The sequence below is a fragment of the Ceratotherium simum genome, chromosome 4 (genome assembly GCF_057802395.1).
Source record: "Ceratotherium simum simum isolate JZ-2026a chromosome 4, ASM5780239v1, whole genome shotgun sequence".
In the NCBI taxonomy this organism is placed as follows: Eukaryota; Metazoa; Chordata; class Mammalia; order Perissodactyla; family Rhinocerotidae; genus Ceratotherium; species Ceratotherium simum.
In genome coordinates this window covers 85204103-85219561 of record NC_141903.1, presented here as the reverse complement: position 1 = coordinate 85219561, position 15459 = coordinate 85204103, and the positions used below count along the sequence as shown (strand labels likewise).

Below are 15459 nucleotides of genomic sequence, written 5' to 3'. Positions count from 1 at the left end.
CACACAGGTGGTACTTAATAGGTAGTTTTTTAAAAAAAATGATAACTAAAGGTCCATCTAGAAAAAATTCAGATGAATATCATTCAAGACCAGAAATGCCTATATTGACTTCCTTATTTTCATATCAACTTTTTCTTTCTACTCTATACTATAAATGTTGCTATAACACTTGAACTGCATATACTCACCCTTCTTGGAGAGGCCTTCTTCGTGATACAAATACTATGAAGTCTTTGGGTTTATCACCATTCACCATAGGACAGGTGATATAATATATTCGATCGTCTTCACTCACGCAGTCTATGACCTCACAGGACCTACGTAAACAGAACAGTGAAAGAAAGGCTGCACTTTTCTACCTGCTAGAATAGGGCACTCACTTCTTTCATTTGTTTGCAAAACTTCATCATTGGTGTCCACGTTCACCCTTCTGCTCATCCTCCTAAAGCCAGCATCACTTCTCAAAGTCTGTCTTTAGAAAGAGCTGTTTGGTTGAAAGGAATAATTCTGCATGTGATGGAGAGAATGATGGCCATCTGCTTCTAAGGTCACTGCTCTCAACGCTTCAGAGAAAGGCATTTAGTTGTTTTCCACAAAATTATTTTTCTCTAGGATCGAGTAATAATATTTTGAAGACGTGAATTACACGGAAAGTCCAAGAAAGACTCTCAGGCAAAGGAATATGATCTACTGGAAAGGGCACTAAATTTGCAGTCAAACAACTTGCCTTTGAATCCCAGATTGCCACTTAGTAGCTATGTTATGTTAGTCAAGTCACTAATTTTTCCTCTGCAAAATGTAGCTCATAATGCCTATGGGGTTATTGTGAGGATTCAGTGAAAACACTTGGCACAGTACCTGAATCACAGTAGGTGCACAAGAAAAGTAAATTGAATTAGAATTCATTCATTCATTCTTCCATTCATTCAAGTTCAATTTGGCTGCAATGTCAGGTGACACACAAAACACTGGGAGAAACATTTGAAAAGAATTAACACCAAAGTTTAGGCATTGTTCTGGCCAAAAGCTTTGTATCATAGAGTATCTACAAATACTGATGCAACAAAATCATGAAGTGTTTCCTCTTCTCTTGGAGAGTTTTATTACGATAGCATTAACCAGGACATATCATTCCGGCATCTAATGCAAACATAACACATGACCCCAGAGATGTTTCACTTTAGTAGTATTAAATTGTCTATTACATGATATTGATCTCATTAAGTTTTAGACATTTTAAAGATGACCCTCTACCTTGTCAAGATTAGGAAGTAAATGGTAATGCTTAATATGATAGGAAGCCCATCTCCCCAATCCTTCCTTTTCAGCAAGGTGTCCATGAGGTCCTGAGCACAAGAGCCCGGAGCTGGGACTCCTTGGAGACGGGGGCGTGGCCTGAAAGCAATCGTCCCTGTCAGTGCGGTGACAAGGTGCACAGCTCCTTGTGTTCCAGGAAACGAGGGAGAGTGGAGGAGACTGGGTTAGGGATGCAGGAGACAGGAAAGAACAGAAGTAAGAGCTGTGGGCTGACAGGAGTGGGCCCTGCTCAGACAGGAGGAGCAGGAAGGACACCTTGCACCTTGGTGCTCACACAGCTTCCTCCCAGCCTCTCACGGAGAGTGCTGCTCCACAGAAAAGAAGGAACCGCAGATTAAATATCATGAGTGGGCAGCTGGAAGATAACTAGACAAGCACTTCCTCAAGAGCCAAGAGATGGTATATTACAGTACCAGAGTGTGGAATTCAGAGCCTGACAGAGCTGGGTTCCAATTTGGGTTCTGTGGCTTTACTGCCTGTGCCACCTTGGCAAGTCTGGGACCTCTCTCGTTACACGGGAACAATACCAACCTTGAAGAGTTATTGGTAGGATTACAATAGATGTGGGAAAAGCATGTCAACTCAATATAGATGATACATAAGTGATTATGATAATCTTTGTTTTGTGTCTCTCAATAGCACCTGATGCAGTTCTCTGTGCAGAGCAAGCTTCAAAAAAATACTCTTTACTTAGTAAAACAATGGGTCATTCGTTGGGCAGTGGAGATGGACTGCAATGTAGAGATCATCTTTTACATGAAGTGAGCGTTGATTAAGAAAATATTTTAAATTTATTCTTACAGGTAATGAGGGTCCCACAAAGGTCTCTTGGTAAAGTCAGACAAGAGATGGTAAACCAAGTGGGCTGGTCTGTCCACATGCTTTTCAACCCAAACAGATAAAACATCACGCTCTTCCAGAGTATACATTTTTATCTAAAAGACAATAACAGGAAAAAATAAATTACAAGAGAAGAATTGATGTTTTTACTTTAAAAACCACAAACATAAATATGTAGTCATAGGTTGATTGCAGCAGCCAAGGCATCTTGGCACCTGGATAAAAAGGAAGGCAAATGAGGGCAATTTCACTTCAAATGCTTGGAAGTCAACAGCTCTGACCAGGAGGCCATGCTCCTGCGTCCTCCAAACAATATGTGACTCGAGGATGGGCTATTTAATTATTGTGCAACAGTTTTTCTCAGGAAAAATAAAGAACATAAGCCTTTCTCTCTCCGTGATGTTCCCTGCCTCTACCCAGGAACAACAGACAATATCACCAGACTGCTAGGCAAGTCAGTGCCTCATCTCCCCCCAAGACCTTGGAGCCAAGGCTACGGCCTAGGACACTTTCCCAGGGTGTCAGGTGTGCCTTCAAGTGGGCTGAGGGGACCCAAGAAGCAAGCCAACCACTTCTAGAACCAACTCAACCTCTCCACCATACTTGTTCACAAAGCATTCTTTGATTTGTGAATCACAGGGCTCATCCTCCTGGGAGGCCAATTCCTGGGTTTCTAATGCTTATTATTCTGTAGATAAGAGGAGGCTTGCCTTGGGGAGCCATTTGACATATACTTAAACATCAATGTATCCCTTGTTACTCTGAACTCTCCTTCTACTGTGCTTTTGCCAATAACCAGAGGTACGTGTTCAGCCAAGAGCACATTTCTATCCCGCCCATTTTCTCCATCTCTTTCAGGGCTCTTTGAAGTTAGTGTTGAAATTTGCCATCTTATAATCATTCCCATGGCAACAAGCTGTGAGAAGACAAACAAACATAGGGTTAAGACTTCACTGCAGGAACCAAGCAGATGGAAAAATTAGGCTGTGAGGGAGGAAACCTTTATTCAAACATAAATATCCTCAAGAGGAGAATGAAGAAATGAGAAACTGACTAAAGCAGCTTAAAAAAGAAAGAGGCGGCTATGTGCTCAGGCCATTTTACTTCTCCAATGGACCTCGGTGCCAAGCCTGTCTTTAAATCGAGCCCACAAAGGAGGACACGACCTCCTAAGGCTGCAGGCACTTACCAAACAGAAAGAGAACCATGGATGGGGCTCCAGTTGGTGGCTGACACTCACCTCAGTGTGGACATGCCTAACTCTGTCCCCTGTACAGCAGGAGGAGAAGGAGGTTCATTGGTGTAAATCCAGAGGGAAGTCACCTTATCAAAGCCTGGTGGCCGTGTGGCTCTAAGCCAGAATGCCAGGGCTCTGCAATCTCAAGAGGAGACAAGGGCGGGTGGCCCGGGGGAATTCCACAGTCTCTGTCATACTCTGGCCTTGGGGCAGCCATGGTGGAACAAGGGTGGAGTAGGGTGTAACATTGGGCTGAGAAGTTGTTAAGTGTTGAATTGTGTCCCCAAATTCATATGTTAAAGTCCTCACCCTCAATACCTCAGAATGTGACCTTATTTGGAAACAGGTCGTTGCCGATGTAATTAGTTAAAATGAGGTCATACTGGAGTAAGGTGGACCCCTAATCCAATATGACTGGTGTCCTCATAAAAAGGGTAAATTTGGACAAAGACATGCACACTGGAAGAACGTCAAATGAAGAAGAAGGCAGAGGTCGGGTGACACATCGACAAGCCAAGGAATGCCAAAGATTGCCAGCAAACCGCCAGAAGCTGGGGGAGGGGCCTGATACAGATCCTCCCTTACTCCCTCAGAAGGAGTCAACCCTGCCCGTCTCAGTCTTCCAGCTTCCAACTGTGAGACAATACGTTTCTATTGTTTAAGCCACCCAGCTTGTGGTACTGTGATGGCGGCCCCAGGGAACAACTACAGCACATTTCCAGGAAGCTTCTCCCCAGGTTGCAGACACACCCTGCTGCTTCCTTTCCTGGACCAAAGCAAACATCACGCCAAACAGCCACCATTAAATTGTGCCCTTCCAGAGCTTGCTAGACATATCCAGTGCCGAGGACAGTATTGGATGAGTGAATGATATTTTGATCCTTCCCCCAGAAGGTGAAGGTAGCAGAAAGTCCTTCTCATTGCTCTGCTATCAGAATCAATGACAAAGCAGACAAGGAAAGGCAGCGGTTGGCGCTGGCCCTCTTTAAACCCTCCTCTTTTAGAAAAGCCAACTTTTGCTTAGTGAAAAAATTCTCCAAGACCAACTTTCCAAGAAAGTGAGTTCCCTTTCATGCGTGGAAGAATACAGATTAAATTCCATTTGTAACCAACTCAAATGTTTTATCATTTGGTGACTTTTATTCTATGAAATGAAGCTTAAAGTAAGTAGGCTCAAGTCTGCTGGAGCTTGCTAACATTTTATTAATGATATTGTTTTTTCATTCTAATAAGATTCTGTTTAATGGATTTGGATGTCTTGTACAAATAGCACAAGAGGAAATAACTCAAAATTTTAGAATTTTATACTATCTGTTGACAAATGTTATCGAGACTACATTGTGGGAAGCAGGACAAAATTGGTTTTTACAGAGTCCTGGGGGGAGGCTAACTTTCCTTGGAGGTGCCCGGGGGATTACTCCAGGGGCTACAGGGACAAGACTCGGGCGAGTGGAGCTCTGGGACCAGCCTCTCTCCAGCTTCAATGAAAACAGCTCCCCTGGTCTGTTCCCCCTGTGGGGTTTTGTCCTGTGTGAAGATTTTCAAGTGGTCCTTGCCGTTCCGGCTTTCACCATAACGTTTCCAGTACACTCTCAGATACTTGCTAAATAAAAAGCTACTCCTGTCAGGCCAGTCTCCTACCCATGCTAATTCCACCACGAGAATTTGGCTCAAGCTTCTCACTGCCCAGAAAGCCTCTTTACCCCTCCAGCAATCTACTCCTTACACCATCTTCAAGGAGAAAAGAATCACCCCCTCTCTGGAGTTCTCGCTCAGTAACTGTCTTCCCTCACTTTGATTCCCAAGAGCTGACCTTTATGGTTTAAACGCTACAATCTTTCACTTGTTTATAAACTACCTTAAAATTATTCTTCAGCTGTTTCATGCATATGCATAACGTTTCCAAAATAGATTATAAGCGCCTTTAAGATGTACATCTTTTGCTCCTTGTATTACTATTATTATTAATTCCATCATTATACACTGAAAATGAAGTATGGGTTAAAACAATTTCCAATTTTCATTCCAAACACCAGAAATCTTAGATTTTGACATCTAACTAATTTACATCAAAAATAAGTATAGATTTTAAAATCTGAAATAAGTATGATTCTTAACAGACAGTTGTAAGAATCATTCAACTAAAAGGTGACAAAAAATAAGTGAGCTGTACTTAAAAATTAAAAGCATATAAAACTTAAAAAGCGAGAGAGAAGAGGCAGATAACAGAAAGAAAAAATCAGATTTTTATCATAAATATAATCTAAAAAAGAGGGCTCAAATTCAACAGATAACATAAGAATGTTCCTTTAATTATACAGTATCCTCTAATAAGCATCTGTAAAAAATTAAGACTTAATTATTGATGGCTCTCTTAAGACATTGGCAAACATACAGTTTATTTGTTTCAGTTTGTTTCTGGCCCCAAACTCCCAAAGAGCTGAAGTTTTAATATATTATACAACTTCACTACACACGTTCTTTTCCTTCATTCCAGACATGACTTTGTCCTTTCCAACACTGCTCAAGAATGCTCAGATGCCAGCACTGATGCAAGAAGCAGATTTCATATTAGTGAAAGAAAACAAAGTCTTGAAGCATCTTTTATGAGGGACAAAGAGAAACAAATAACTTTATGTTAAACCTGTGTTTCTGCGTCACTGAAGCAAGCTCCGACGGAAACCTAACTGGATCCAGAGGGGGTAGGGAAGACCTTGAAAGGATTCAGCAGTGAGGACAAAGACGTAATAAAAGCAAACAACCAAGAACAATACACACAGAGGAGGTCACAGTCAGAGTTGAAAAGAATCAGTGAAATAGCATCTGAGTTTGCTTGATTTTAGGGTAACTGATCATATAATTTGTCACCCAAACTGAAACACTATTAACAATTATGATGGGACAACAGGTGTAAACCAGGACTGTTCCAGGAACACCAGGACACATGGTCACCCTATTTTAGAGGCTACTGCTTCATTGAAGATGAAAAACAGTACATAGTGAACCGTGAACACAGACAAAGAGCTGGCATCACTGAGCATCTCCCGAGCGCCAGGCACTGCTATGTTCCGGGACTACAGTGGTGAGCAAACAGCCCTCAGAGAACTTACAGTCCAGTTAGGGTGGGCATCAGCTCCAAGGGTCTCCTGATATACCTCTGACATTAGAGAAAATTAAAATCCGAAAGATACACGTTTATTTAAATTTGATGACACGCAAAACACTGTAAAAGGTGCTAAGAGAGATACAAATAAGTCAAGACAAGGCTCTTTTCTTAAGAAGTTTATAATCTAGTTAGGGGAAAAGACCATGCGTAAAAAGTTAAATTACTACGTAAGACTTAAATATCAACTCAACGAAGCTGTGGAAGAAACGTCACAAGACAATACATAATTAATTGACAAGTTAATTTTACAGAAGTAATTGCTAAAGGATTTCCTGGATGGAGAAGTTCCTTCAGCCAGAGGTGGTAGGAGTGGCTTTATGGAGAAGCGTTTGTCCTGGGTCTTGAAGACCAAGCAGGATTGGGGCAGAGGCAGAGGAGAAGGAGAGAGGGGTGGAATATGAAAACAAAGCTCAGGGGGGAGGAATGCGCAGGGCGTATTTGAAGGACCCCAAATCAGCCAGCGTGGAGGAGTAGAGACAGGGCTGGAAGATACTTGACTCTTAGAAATAGTTTCCCCACAAGGATTTTTACCTTCTTAAAAGCGGCAGTAGAAGCAGCGGAACCACCACCACCAGGACAACTTTCAGTCGTGACGGACAATGGGTGGTGGGCACACCTGGTGCCTCCTACCTTTTCTGCAGCACTGGTCACCTCCCAACCACTTCTGGCTGCCAAGTTTTTGAGAGCCTCCACATTGTCATTACTCAGGGATACCTAAAACACAAGTATTTTAAAAGCTGTGAGTTCAATGCACAGACATGCAATCAAACATTTTCTGCTTAGAAAATGGGCATTGTTAGAGCCAAAGCGATAATGTTGAGCTTAGAACTAAGCTACAGGTAACGTGATTTCTGTCTCAAACTCTTAATTCAGAATTCAGGCAAGGTAATATGAGGCCTGCACGCTTAGCAAATTAGTATCATTGTAATTGGCGTCCTGAGCAAAGAGAAGATCACCTTTCAGTGTGACTTGTAATCAACATGTAATAAGTAAACTTGAATTTCCTTTTACATTTTCTGGTCAGAAATTTTGAAACGACTAGTATTCTGTTCCTGTGTTAGAAAAATGCAAGCTGGTGGGCATATCATTCAGCAAAATCACAGTTAACACACCAGATCTCAATGTCTCATGCTGCTTGAATGCATTTGATGGTAGAGCATCCCTAGTCTGCAATTTTGGAACTGTGTATATAATTCAAACAAGGTGTGAAGCAACTGGTTGGTAACCAGTTACCGAGAGCCTGGTTTTGTTTCATTTTGAGATGACTGGCTGCTATAATTCACCTTTTCATCTCCCTATGTAGGCACAACCTGAATCAGTTAAACAAGGGGATTTCCATTTTTGTAATGATGTGATTTTTACATGAAGAGCTCCAAATCAGAAAGCTGTCACCTGCTTGCTAATATCCCAGTGTACACAAAGTGGAACCTCTTCTTTGTGGGAAATAACATATTTTCTGGAAAAAAAATTAAAATGTTAAATAACAGTTTTCTTCCCCACATTTAGCACACAACAGTAACTCTGACTCTTTAACTGAAATCTGCAGTTTTAAAAAGCCGCTTTTACTGGTGGAACAACCAGGAAGAACAATTTTTATCACAATAGCCTCCACAGTGAGAAAACATCAGACCTTCTCTTTTTACATTATGTGGGAATAGAGACCCAGAGGGGCTTTTTGTTATAATAATTTGTCAGATAAGAAAAGATTCCATAAAATCTTTACACCTATGTCTCTTACCTGCCTAGGCGAATTCTCTTGCGTGCAATAGCTCCATGATATCGTCTAAAATCATCCTTTAATAAAAAAAAGTAAAATCAATAAATATCTAAGACTTTAGTGCTATAGTCCTTAAGTTTCTCTGTTCTAAGTCAGTTGAAAAGATTAATTGGGACACAGTGTCTCTGTGTGGACTATCCTCAGGTGAGAGTTGGCAATAAGGCAACTCCAGGATGCAGGGAAGGCATAGTTTCCATGAATGTGGAGCAGCACAGAGAACTGGATGTAAAGTGGGAGAAAAGAGTCAGAAATGGGGCAAGGAAGATGATCTACTTCCAAAAGCAGCACGTGGCCAAGTAGAGGTGGGGTCTCTGTAACCATCATAGGCCAGTTTGTACCTGCCCTATTGTATCAATAACAAAATACCAAAGTTATCTTGCAGAGGCAATGAGCAAAAACTGCAAGTCACGTAGCTGCAGCATGTGCAGAAGATGGAAACCTCGTCCCCAGATGACCTCGAAATGCCTGGGAACCAAAAGTTTCCTAACTACAGAACTGAAAAAAGGGTACAGGGAACCTAATAAGAAGCGAGGGGTCCCTTGATTTGTAGCACGTAGGACTTATAAGACCCTTACACTCCCACCATCCAATCAGATTCCACCAAGCTAGCATTTTGTAACCACTCCCACTCCCAACTCCTTAACAGTCTATCCCTGCTTCAGCTCGGGGAGACAGATTTGAGCTTTGCCTCCTGTCTCCTTGCAGGTTGGCCATGCAATAAAGCTGTTTGTTTTCTCAAAAGCTGATGCCATAGTATTGGCTTCTATATGTGTTGGGCACTGGGCTCTTGCTGGGTAACATCTTCAGGGCCTCCATCATTTCAATGAATGATTAGAGTGATTTGGGGAAAAAAAGAAAAATCCCATTACACTTTGTGATGCAGAAAAGAAAGAAAACCAAAGTGGAATAGCCCTGGAGGTTGTTGCTGGTGTGAGGAGAGATTCTGGGTGGAGCTCTGTACCCACACCTTCCCCCAGGATAAGTGGTCTGATTACTGAAGCTCACTTGCTTATAACTGACCTTTGACATGGGTTTGATTCTGGGAAATGTGACCAGTTCTCCCTTATCATCGACAGCATTGTAGATGAGAAAAGCACTGTTGATGTGGCGGCCCCGGCCCTCAGACCACTCCTGGCAGTCAAAGGCCTCCACGCGCACTCCCACTTCGAGGCTGCAGAAGGCGACACACAGCAGTGGGCAGATGACCAGAGCGCACTAGGCCTCCTCTACCCCCTGCCACCACCAAGCAGGGAAGAGAATGAGGGCCCGGGGTTTTTTCTTTGTTGTCTGCAATGGTATGCAACTGTTAAAATCTATTTCATCAGGTCCATGGATCTGACGCACAAGCCCCTGGGAGCATTTCCACTTTACTTTCCCACTTTGAAGTGGGAAAAAGGCCAGTTGGGACTTTATATACATTCATGAACATATTTTGGTAATGGAGAGGGGGGTTAAATTGTGCCAAAGTCAAGTTTTCTCCTCTAAAAACAACAGTTTTGTAATTAAAAAGCATCAAATACTGAAATTGGACAGGAAATATAGGTATTCTTTTCTACATTTAAAAAGAAAAAATAGTAAATTAAATCTTTTCATTGTGTATCAAGAGTAATAAAAATATCTGGGAAGTGGTTTGGACTCCATGGTGCTAAATGACAGGTCCATTATGAATTGGTTGACCATATAGTCGCTGGGACCCTTTTCAGAGCAGAAGGAAGAGTTAATAATCATGACAGGTACAAACTAGGACCATCCCAGGTCACCTGGGCCATACAGTCACACTTATTATGAATCAAAACACAATCTATCACAATTTACTCAGTGTAAGGAGGCCTCAAGCAGAACAGAGGATTATAACGTGTGTCTACGGATTTTGAAGATTGAGTGAAGTTTCAAAGAAAAATTAGAAGGAACTTGCTTTCTTTAAAGTAATCCCTACAGTCACCTCCCGATTGAAGTAAAAATTTAAAGAAATCATTTATGTGCAAGTTGAATTCGTGTATAGCAGCCTAACAGCACTAGACAGGTTTTACCGGGTCTGAAACGTATTGTTGACAACGGCATTGAAGACAAGACGATCTCCAACCGTAGATGGTCCCCGGAACTTAAACATGTCCACGGACTTCAGAAGGGGATGTGCTCGACAGAGGCGGCTGATGAAACAAAGGGAAGGAGACAGAGAGAAGAAAGTGATCATTCTCCAAAATATTTTCAGGAACTGCTGATTCACTTAACGGAAGCAATAGACCAGTGTTCAGTGTGCTTTCTAAATAAACATCTCTTTTAACTCGAGTGAAATAAATAACCAGATTGTGTGTGTTGAGAGTTGTTCTGTACCCTCCTTGCAAATACTATGGGAAATACCATGGTCCCAAGCCAGTGGGGTCTTTACTAAGATGCTGGTGCTTCTGCTCTTGGTTTGTTCCCTGTGGAAGTCCCTCCGAAAAACAAACCAATGTCTTTTGTTCTAATTTGAGGGTGTTCATCCTGACAGCTCATGTCTGCAATCACAGGAAGCCGTGTCTCCCAGGTTGGAGCGGGCATAGGGACGAGAACTGCCAGCTGGTGCCATTCACACTAGCTCCTTAGCTGCACAGTTAACTGAACTCACCCACATATCCAGACTAATTTTTTTTCCCCACAGAAAAATTACCTGGCTGTACAAAGCCTGAAAGGCTACAAGGTATACATTTTACAATTTCTTTGTGTGCGAAATTTTGAAATATCTATAATGAATATTTAATCTCAGAAAGCTACTTCCATAATTTTCTATATTTTAGACTCCCACTGTAGATATTCAATTACTCTCAAGAATTGTGCCAACACTAAGTAGACAGATTCTGCCATAGTTAATTATATTGTAAGCCTTTACAATAGACAGGTTCAAATGCTTTATTGTCATTAAGAATGACAATCTCATTTTAAAAATAAGCTCTCTGATATTTGTGCGTAATTTACAGGAAGGCTAACTACAGGTTTCTAACTATAGTCATAACTATAGACATATTAATAATAAAATCCTTTTAATTTGGGGAAAATAAAACTTTAATTTTTGGTGGTTACTAAAATTGTCAGAAGGGCAGATCCTGTTCAAATTCAGAGTACACAATGTTCTTTAAGGCTGCTCAATTACCTACATAGTTCCATTTAAAATAAAATAAATATTTTTGAAACTGATTTAAAAGTATTCTTTCAAGTTCTTCCCTCTTTCTTGTCTGATTTTTCAGTTAATCCTCTGGCATAATGATTCCAACCAGCACCTTCAAAGGTCAGACGCATTTGTAAATTGCTTTTAAAAAAGTTTGCAACTCGACTATTTTTAAGTGTAAAGGCTGTCTTCTATTTCTATTCTTCACCTACTTTGTCATAACTATTGTTACAAGGAGTTGCAGTGTTACAAGCTCTACATTCATAATTCAGAATAACATATTAGAACTGTCATTTCATTTTTATTTTTGAACCAAGAACTTAAATATTCACCTTCAAACAAAAGTACAGATTAATCCCAAGGTAAACAGGTAAGTGACTTATCGTTTTCTCATTTTGATAAAAGGCAACATTGCCCTTTCCTTGTCTCCTTGACTCGCCCAATAACTGGGTCTCAGACCCTTCCTATTCTCTCCCTACTGGCCCCATCATGACATGCCGAAGGTCAAAATCAAGAACCTTGCAGAAATAGTAGCCACGGTCTCCATCCAAGCCATAATCTGGCCACCAAATGTATTTCCTTGATGGTTTGCATGGGGTGGGAGGACAAGCTCAATGCTCTGAACAGAGGTGCCCTTCGTGGAGACCGTTCCTTCCTCTTCACCACAAGTGGGATCTGAAAAGCAGATGTAAACATTAATGATGGTGGCATTAACCACAGAATCTGAGGCTACACTCTTTCCTTCCCAGCAGCACACTCAACTCACGGGATTTTTAGAAAAATTAAATTATTCCCAAAGACTTACAACTCCTGAGGAAATAAATAGGTTTTATTCTACAGTATGACTTTCATCAGAAAGGTGGATATTTATAGTGAATTGGATAAGATAAGAGATCAGAAAGGCCTTTTTATTTATTTATTTATTTATTTTTTTTTAAAGATTTTATTTATTTATTTTTTCCCCCCAAAGCCCCAGTAGATAGTTGTATGTCATAGCTGCACATCCTTCTAGTTGCTGTATGTGGGACTCGGCCTCAGCATGGCCGGAGAAGCGGTGCGTCGGTGTGCCCCCAGGATCCAAACCCTGGCCGCCAGCAGCGGAGCGCACGCACTTAACCGCTAAGCCACGGGGCCGGCCCCAGAAAGGCCTTTTTAGAGATTGTATTCCAACATATCTTACAAGTCTACCGAATTTTGATTAAAAGAATGATTAAATTTAAACTTGAGTTGTTTGGGATTGAGGAAGGGCAGGTCAGGATGAGGAGGGGCAGAAAGAAATTTGGGGATTGATGAATATGTCACTATCTTGATTGTAGTGATGGTTTTATGGCTTTATACATGTCTCAAAACTTATCAGATTGTATTCTTTAAATATGGGTCATTTATGGCATGTCAATAAAGGTGTTAAAAAGAAAGGAATTTGAGCTATCAAGGGCCACAGACACTGAGAATCTGGAATAGTTTGCTGTACTATAAATTTCAGAATGGGAATGTGGCTTCCCGTGGTTACCATTTTGTAGTGAATGCAGTCACCAACAGAAAAGACACAACACATTATACTTCTCAGTGTCCTTCTGCTTCTTTTGAATCATATCTGCTTCATTTACTGACAAATTGGTTTTTACTCTCAACAATGGAGAAATCATTTACTCTGGCTGCAAAGCAGTAAAATGTATTCAATTATGCTTCCTGCGTCATCAAGTGAATCACCAGCGGGGCCTGAATCTCACGTGCTATTGTTGAGGAGGTGGCGGGAGGGCTTATGAATCAGGGGTACCATCCTGGTCGTACTGTGAGAGGCAGAGCCGAGCTTGCAGTGTGAGAACAGATGCGCCCAGCTGTTGTTAGTAACTAGGAATGGGGCCATTCTCGGCACAGTCACATACAAGTGGGCAAAGCAGTGTGGTTACAGAGAATTTTAACTCCATTTCCTAATGCAATTTTTAGATTTATAATTAATTGATGGTCGTCGTCTTTTATTTTTTTTCTCTTCATCCACTCATCATTTCAGTCTCCTGCTTAAAAACATGTCAATAACCTCCATTGTCCTAGTACAAAAGCCCAAATCCTTCCCATGGCCCCAAGCCCTTCCTTCCTGGTCTGGCCTATGCCTTCCTCTCCACTCCAGCTAGTCTGACTGCCACTAGCACCCCTCTCTCCCCCACCCTATTTTCTCTCAATTTCTCTCTCCCTTTGTTCCAGCCACACTGGCCTTTTTTCAATCCCTGCAACTAAATGCTGTCTTCCACATCAGGGCATTTGCACATGTTGTTCCCTCTGGCAGTGGCGATTCCCCTGGCCATCAGCACCACCACCTTCTACTTACGTCCTCTTCTCTCTTGGCTCCTCTCAGTCATCACTTCCTCAGGAAAGCCTTCCCTGACCCCACAGCTAATTCCCACTCTTATGAGCTCTCACACGGACCTTTCTTTCATGGGTATAGTTTTATGTTTATTTGTGTGATCTCTGATTATTTGACCCACTAGATCCTAGGCTCCTTTGGGTAAGGACTGATTTTTTTTTTATTCTAATATAATTCCTGAGTATGGGTGTTCAGTAAATATTGAATGAACGGATGAATAAACCTACTTTGCTGATTTATTCCACATTCATAGTCCTTACTATCAACAGCATATTTTTAGGTAACAAAATGATAGTACTGATTTACATGTCTGTCTGCTATTTATTAGAGTTCCCACTGCTCCCCATTTACACTTAAACACTACGGTAGACTCTTCAATTTTTTCCAATTTCCTGGGTGTGAAATAGCATCTCATGTTGGTTACAATTTGCATTTCCTTGATTAATAATGAGGTTCATCTTCTCATATGTTTATTAGTTTCTTGTTACCTCTTAAGGACATGTCTATGGCATTTGCTTCAAATGTGACTTCTCTCCCAGGTTTTTTTATCCTCTCCTTCTGGAACTTGGATAGATGCTTGTTAGACTTCTTACTCCAGTTTTTATATCTCCTAACCTCTCAGATATTTCCCATTTCTTCCCGTCTGCCTTCTAGGTAACTCCTTCAAATCTACTAGTTCACCATCTTATCTGCTCTTTAATTCATTCATTGAGTTTTAAATTTTAATTATTATATATTCTTTTTGTATAGAAATTATCTTTGATTCTTTTTCATAACTCCTAGATCATTTTCTTGTTCCGGCACAATACGTTTGTTACTCTTTGTTTCTTAAACTATATTAACATTCTTGCTTCATGTTCCTTATAAGATAAATTCAACATCTGCAGTCTTTGTGGGCCTCCTTCTATTGTCTGGTGCTTCTTCTGGACTTTGGTGACTTATTTATTTTTATCTTTTATGATTTTTGACTAGGAGCTCATATTCCTTGGATCTTTATCTGTGGGAATTCTTGAGGGCTGGACTTAAAAGTCATTTCTCCACAGAGGATTTGCATTTGTGGCACAGATCTCCTGGGAGTGCCACAACACAGTACCGCTTCACGATAAATTTCACTTGGTCAGTTTCAGGCCAAACAAGTAATGTGAATTCTGACACCAAATCTGCATGAGAATGTGCTTGTGATTGAACTCTCAAAGGGAGACACTTTTTTCCCTTCCTCCTAGGGCCAAGGCTGAGACAGGAAAGCAGCCCACCAGAGCTCTCTGAGGGGTAGACTCTTCCGCTTGACTTACTGAGGGCATCATCTTTGGGGGCTGCAGCTCCAGGTAAGCTTCCCTGATCCCACCTTCCACCTCACATGGGCTTTGTCTCTGGAGCCCTTGCAGGCCCATTAAAACATAGGCTACAGGTCTCCTCACACCTACAGGGCCCTCCCGAGCAAACACCAGCTCTGTGTCTCCTTACACGCCTGCGTTTGTGTTTTCTAATCATTTCTGGACTTTAAGGTTTTCTCTTATTTTTCTGCCTGCTGAGATGTGTTTGCAAAGATGTTTGTAAATATTTTCTCCAGAAATTTTAGTTTTTTTCCAGACACTGAGTCCCCCATATTGCTGTA

At 41.3% G+C, this 15459-nt stretch overlaps 1 protein-coding gene across 1 annotated transcript in view; it reads right to left on the bottom strand.

The window, feature by feature from the left end:
* The window catches only part of ACOT12 (acyl-CoA thioesterase 12), a 41752-nt gene that overhangs the window by 2797 nt on the left and 23496 nt on the right, over positions 1-15459 (bottom strand). Inside the window, exons 6-13 of the mRNA XM_004420404.3 lie at positions 12001-12157; positions 10368-10487; positions 9358-9508; positions 8299-8354; positions 7953-8016; positions 7191-7274; positions 2119-2252; positions 189-317 (exon numbers count right to left, since the gene is read on the bottom strand). Coding sequence (XP_004420461.1) covers positions 189-317; positions 2119-2252; positions 7191-7274; positions 7953-8016; positions 8299-8354; positions 9358-9508; positions 10368-10487; positions 12001-12157 — 895 coding nt within the window. The remainder of the gene's footprint in view (positions 1-188; positions 318-2118; positions 2253-7190; positions 7275-7952; positions 8017-8298; positions 8355-9357; positions 9509-10367; positions 10488-12000; positions 12158-15459) is intronic.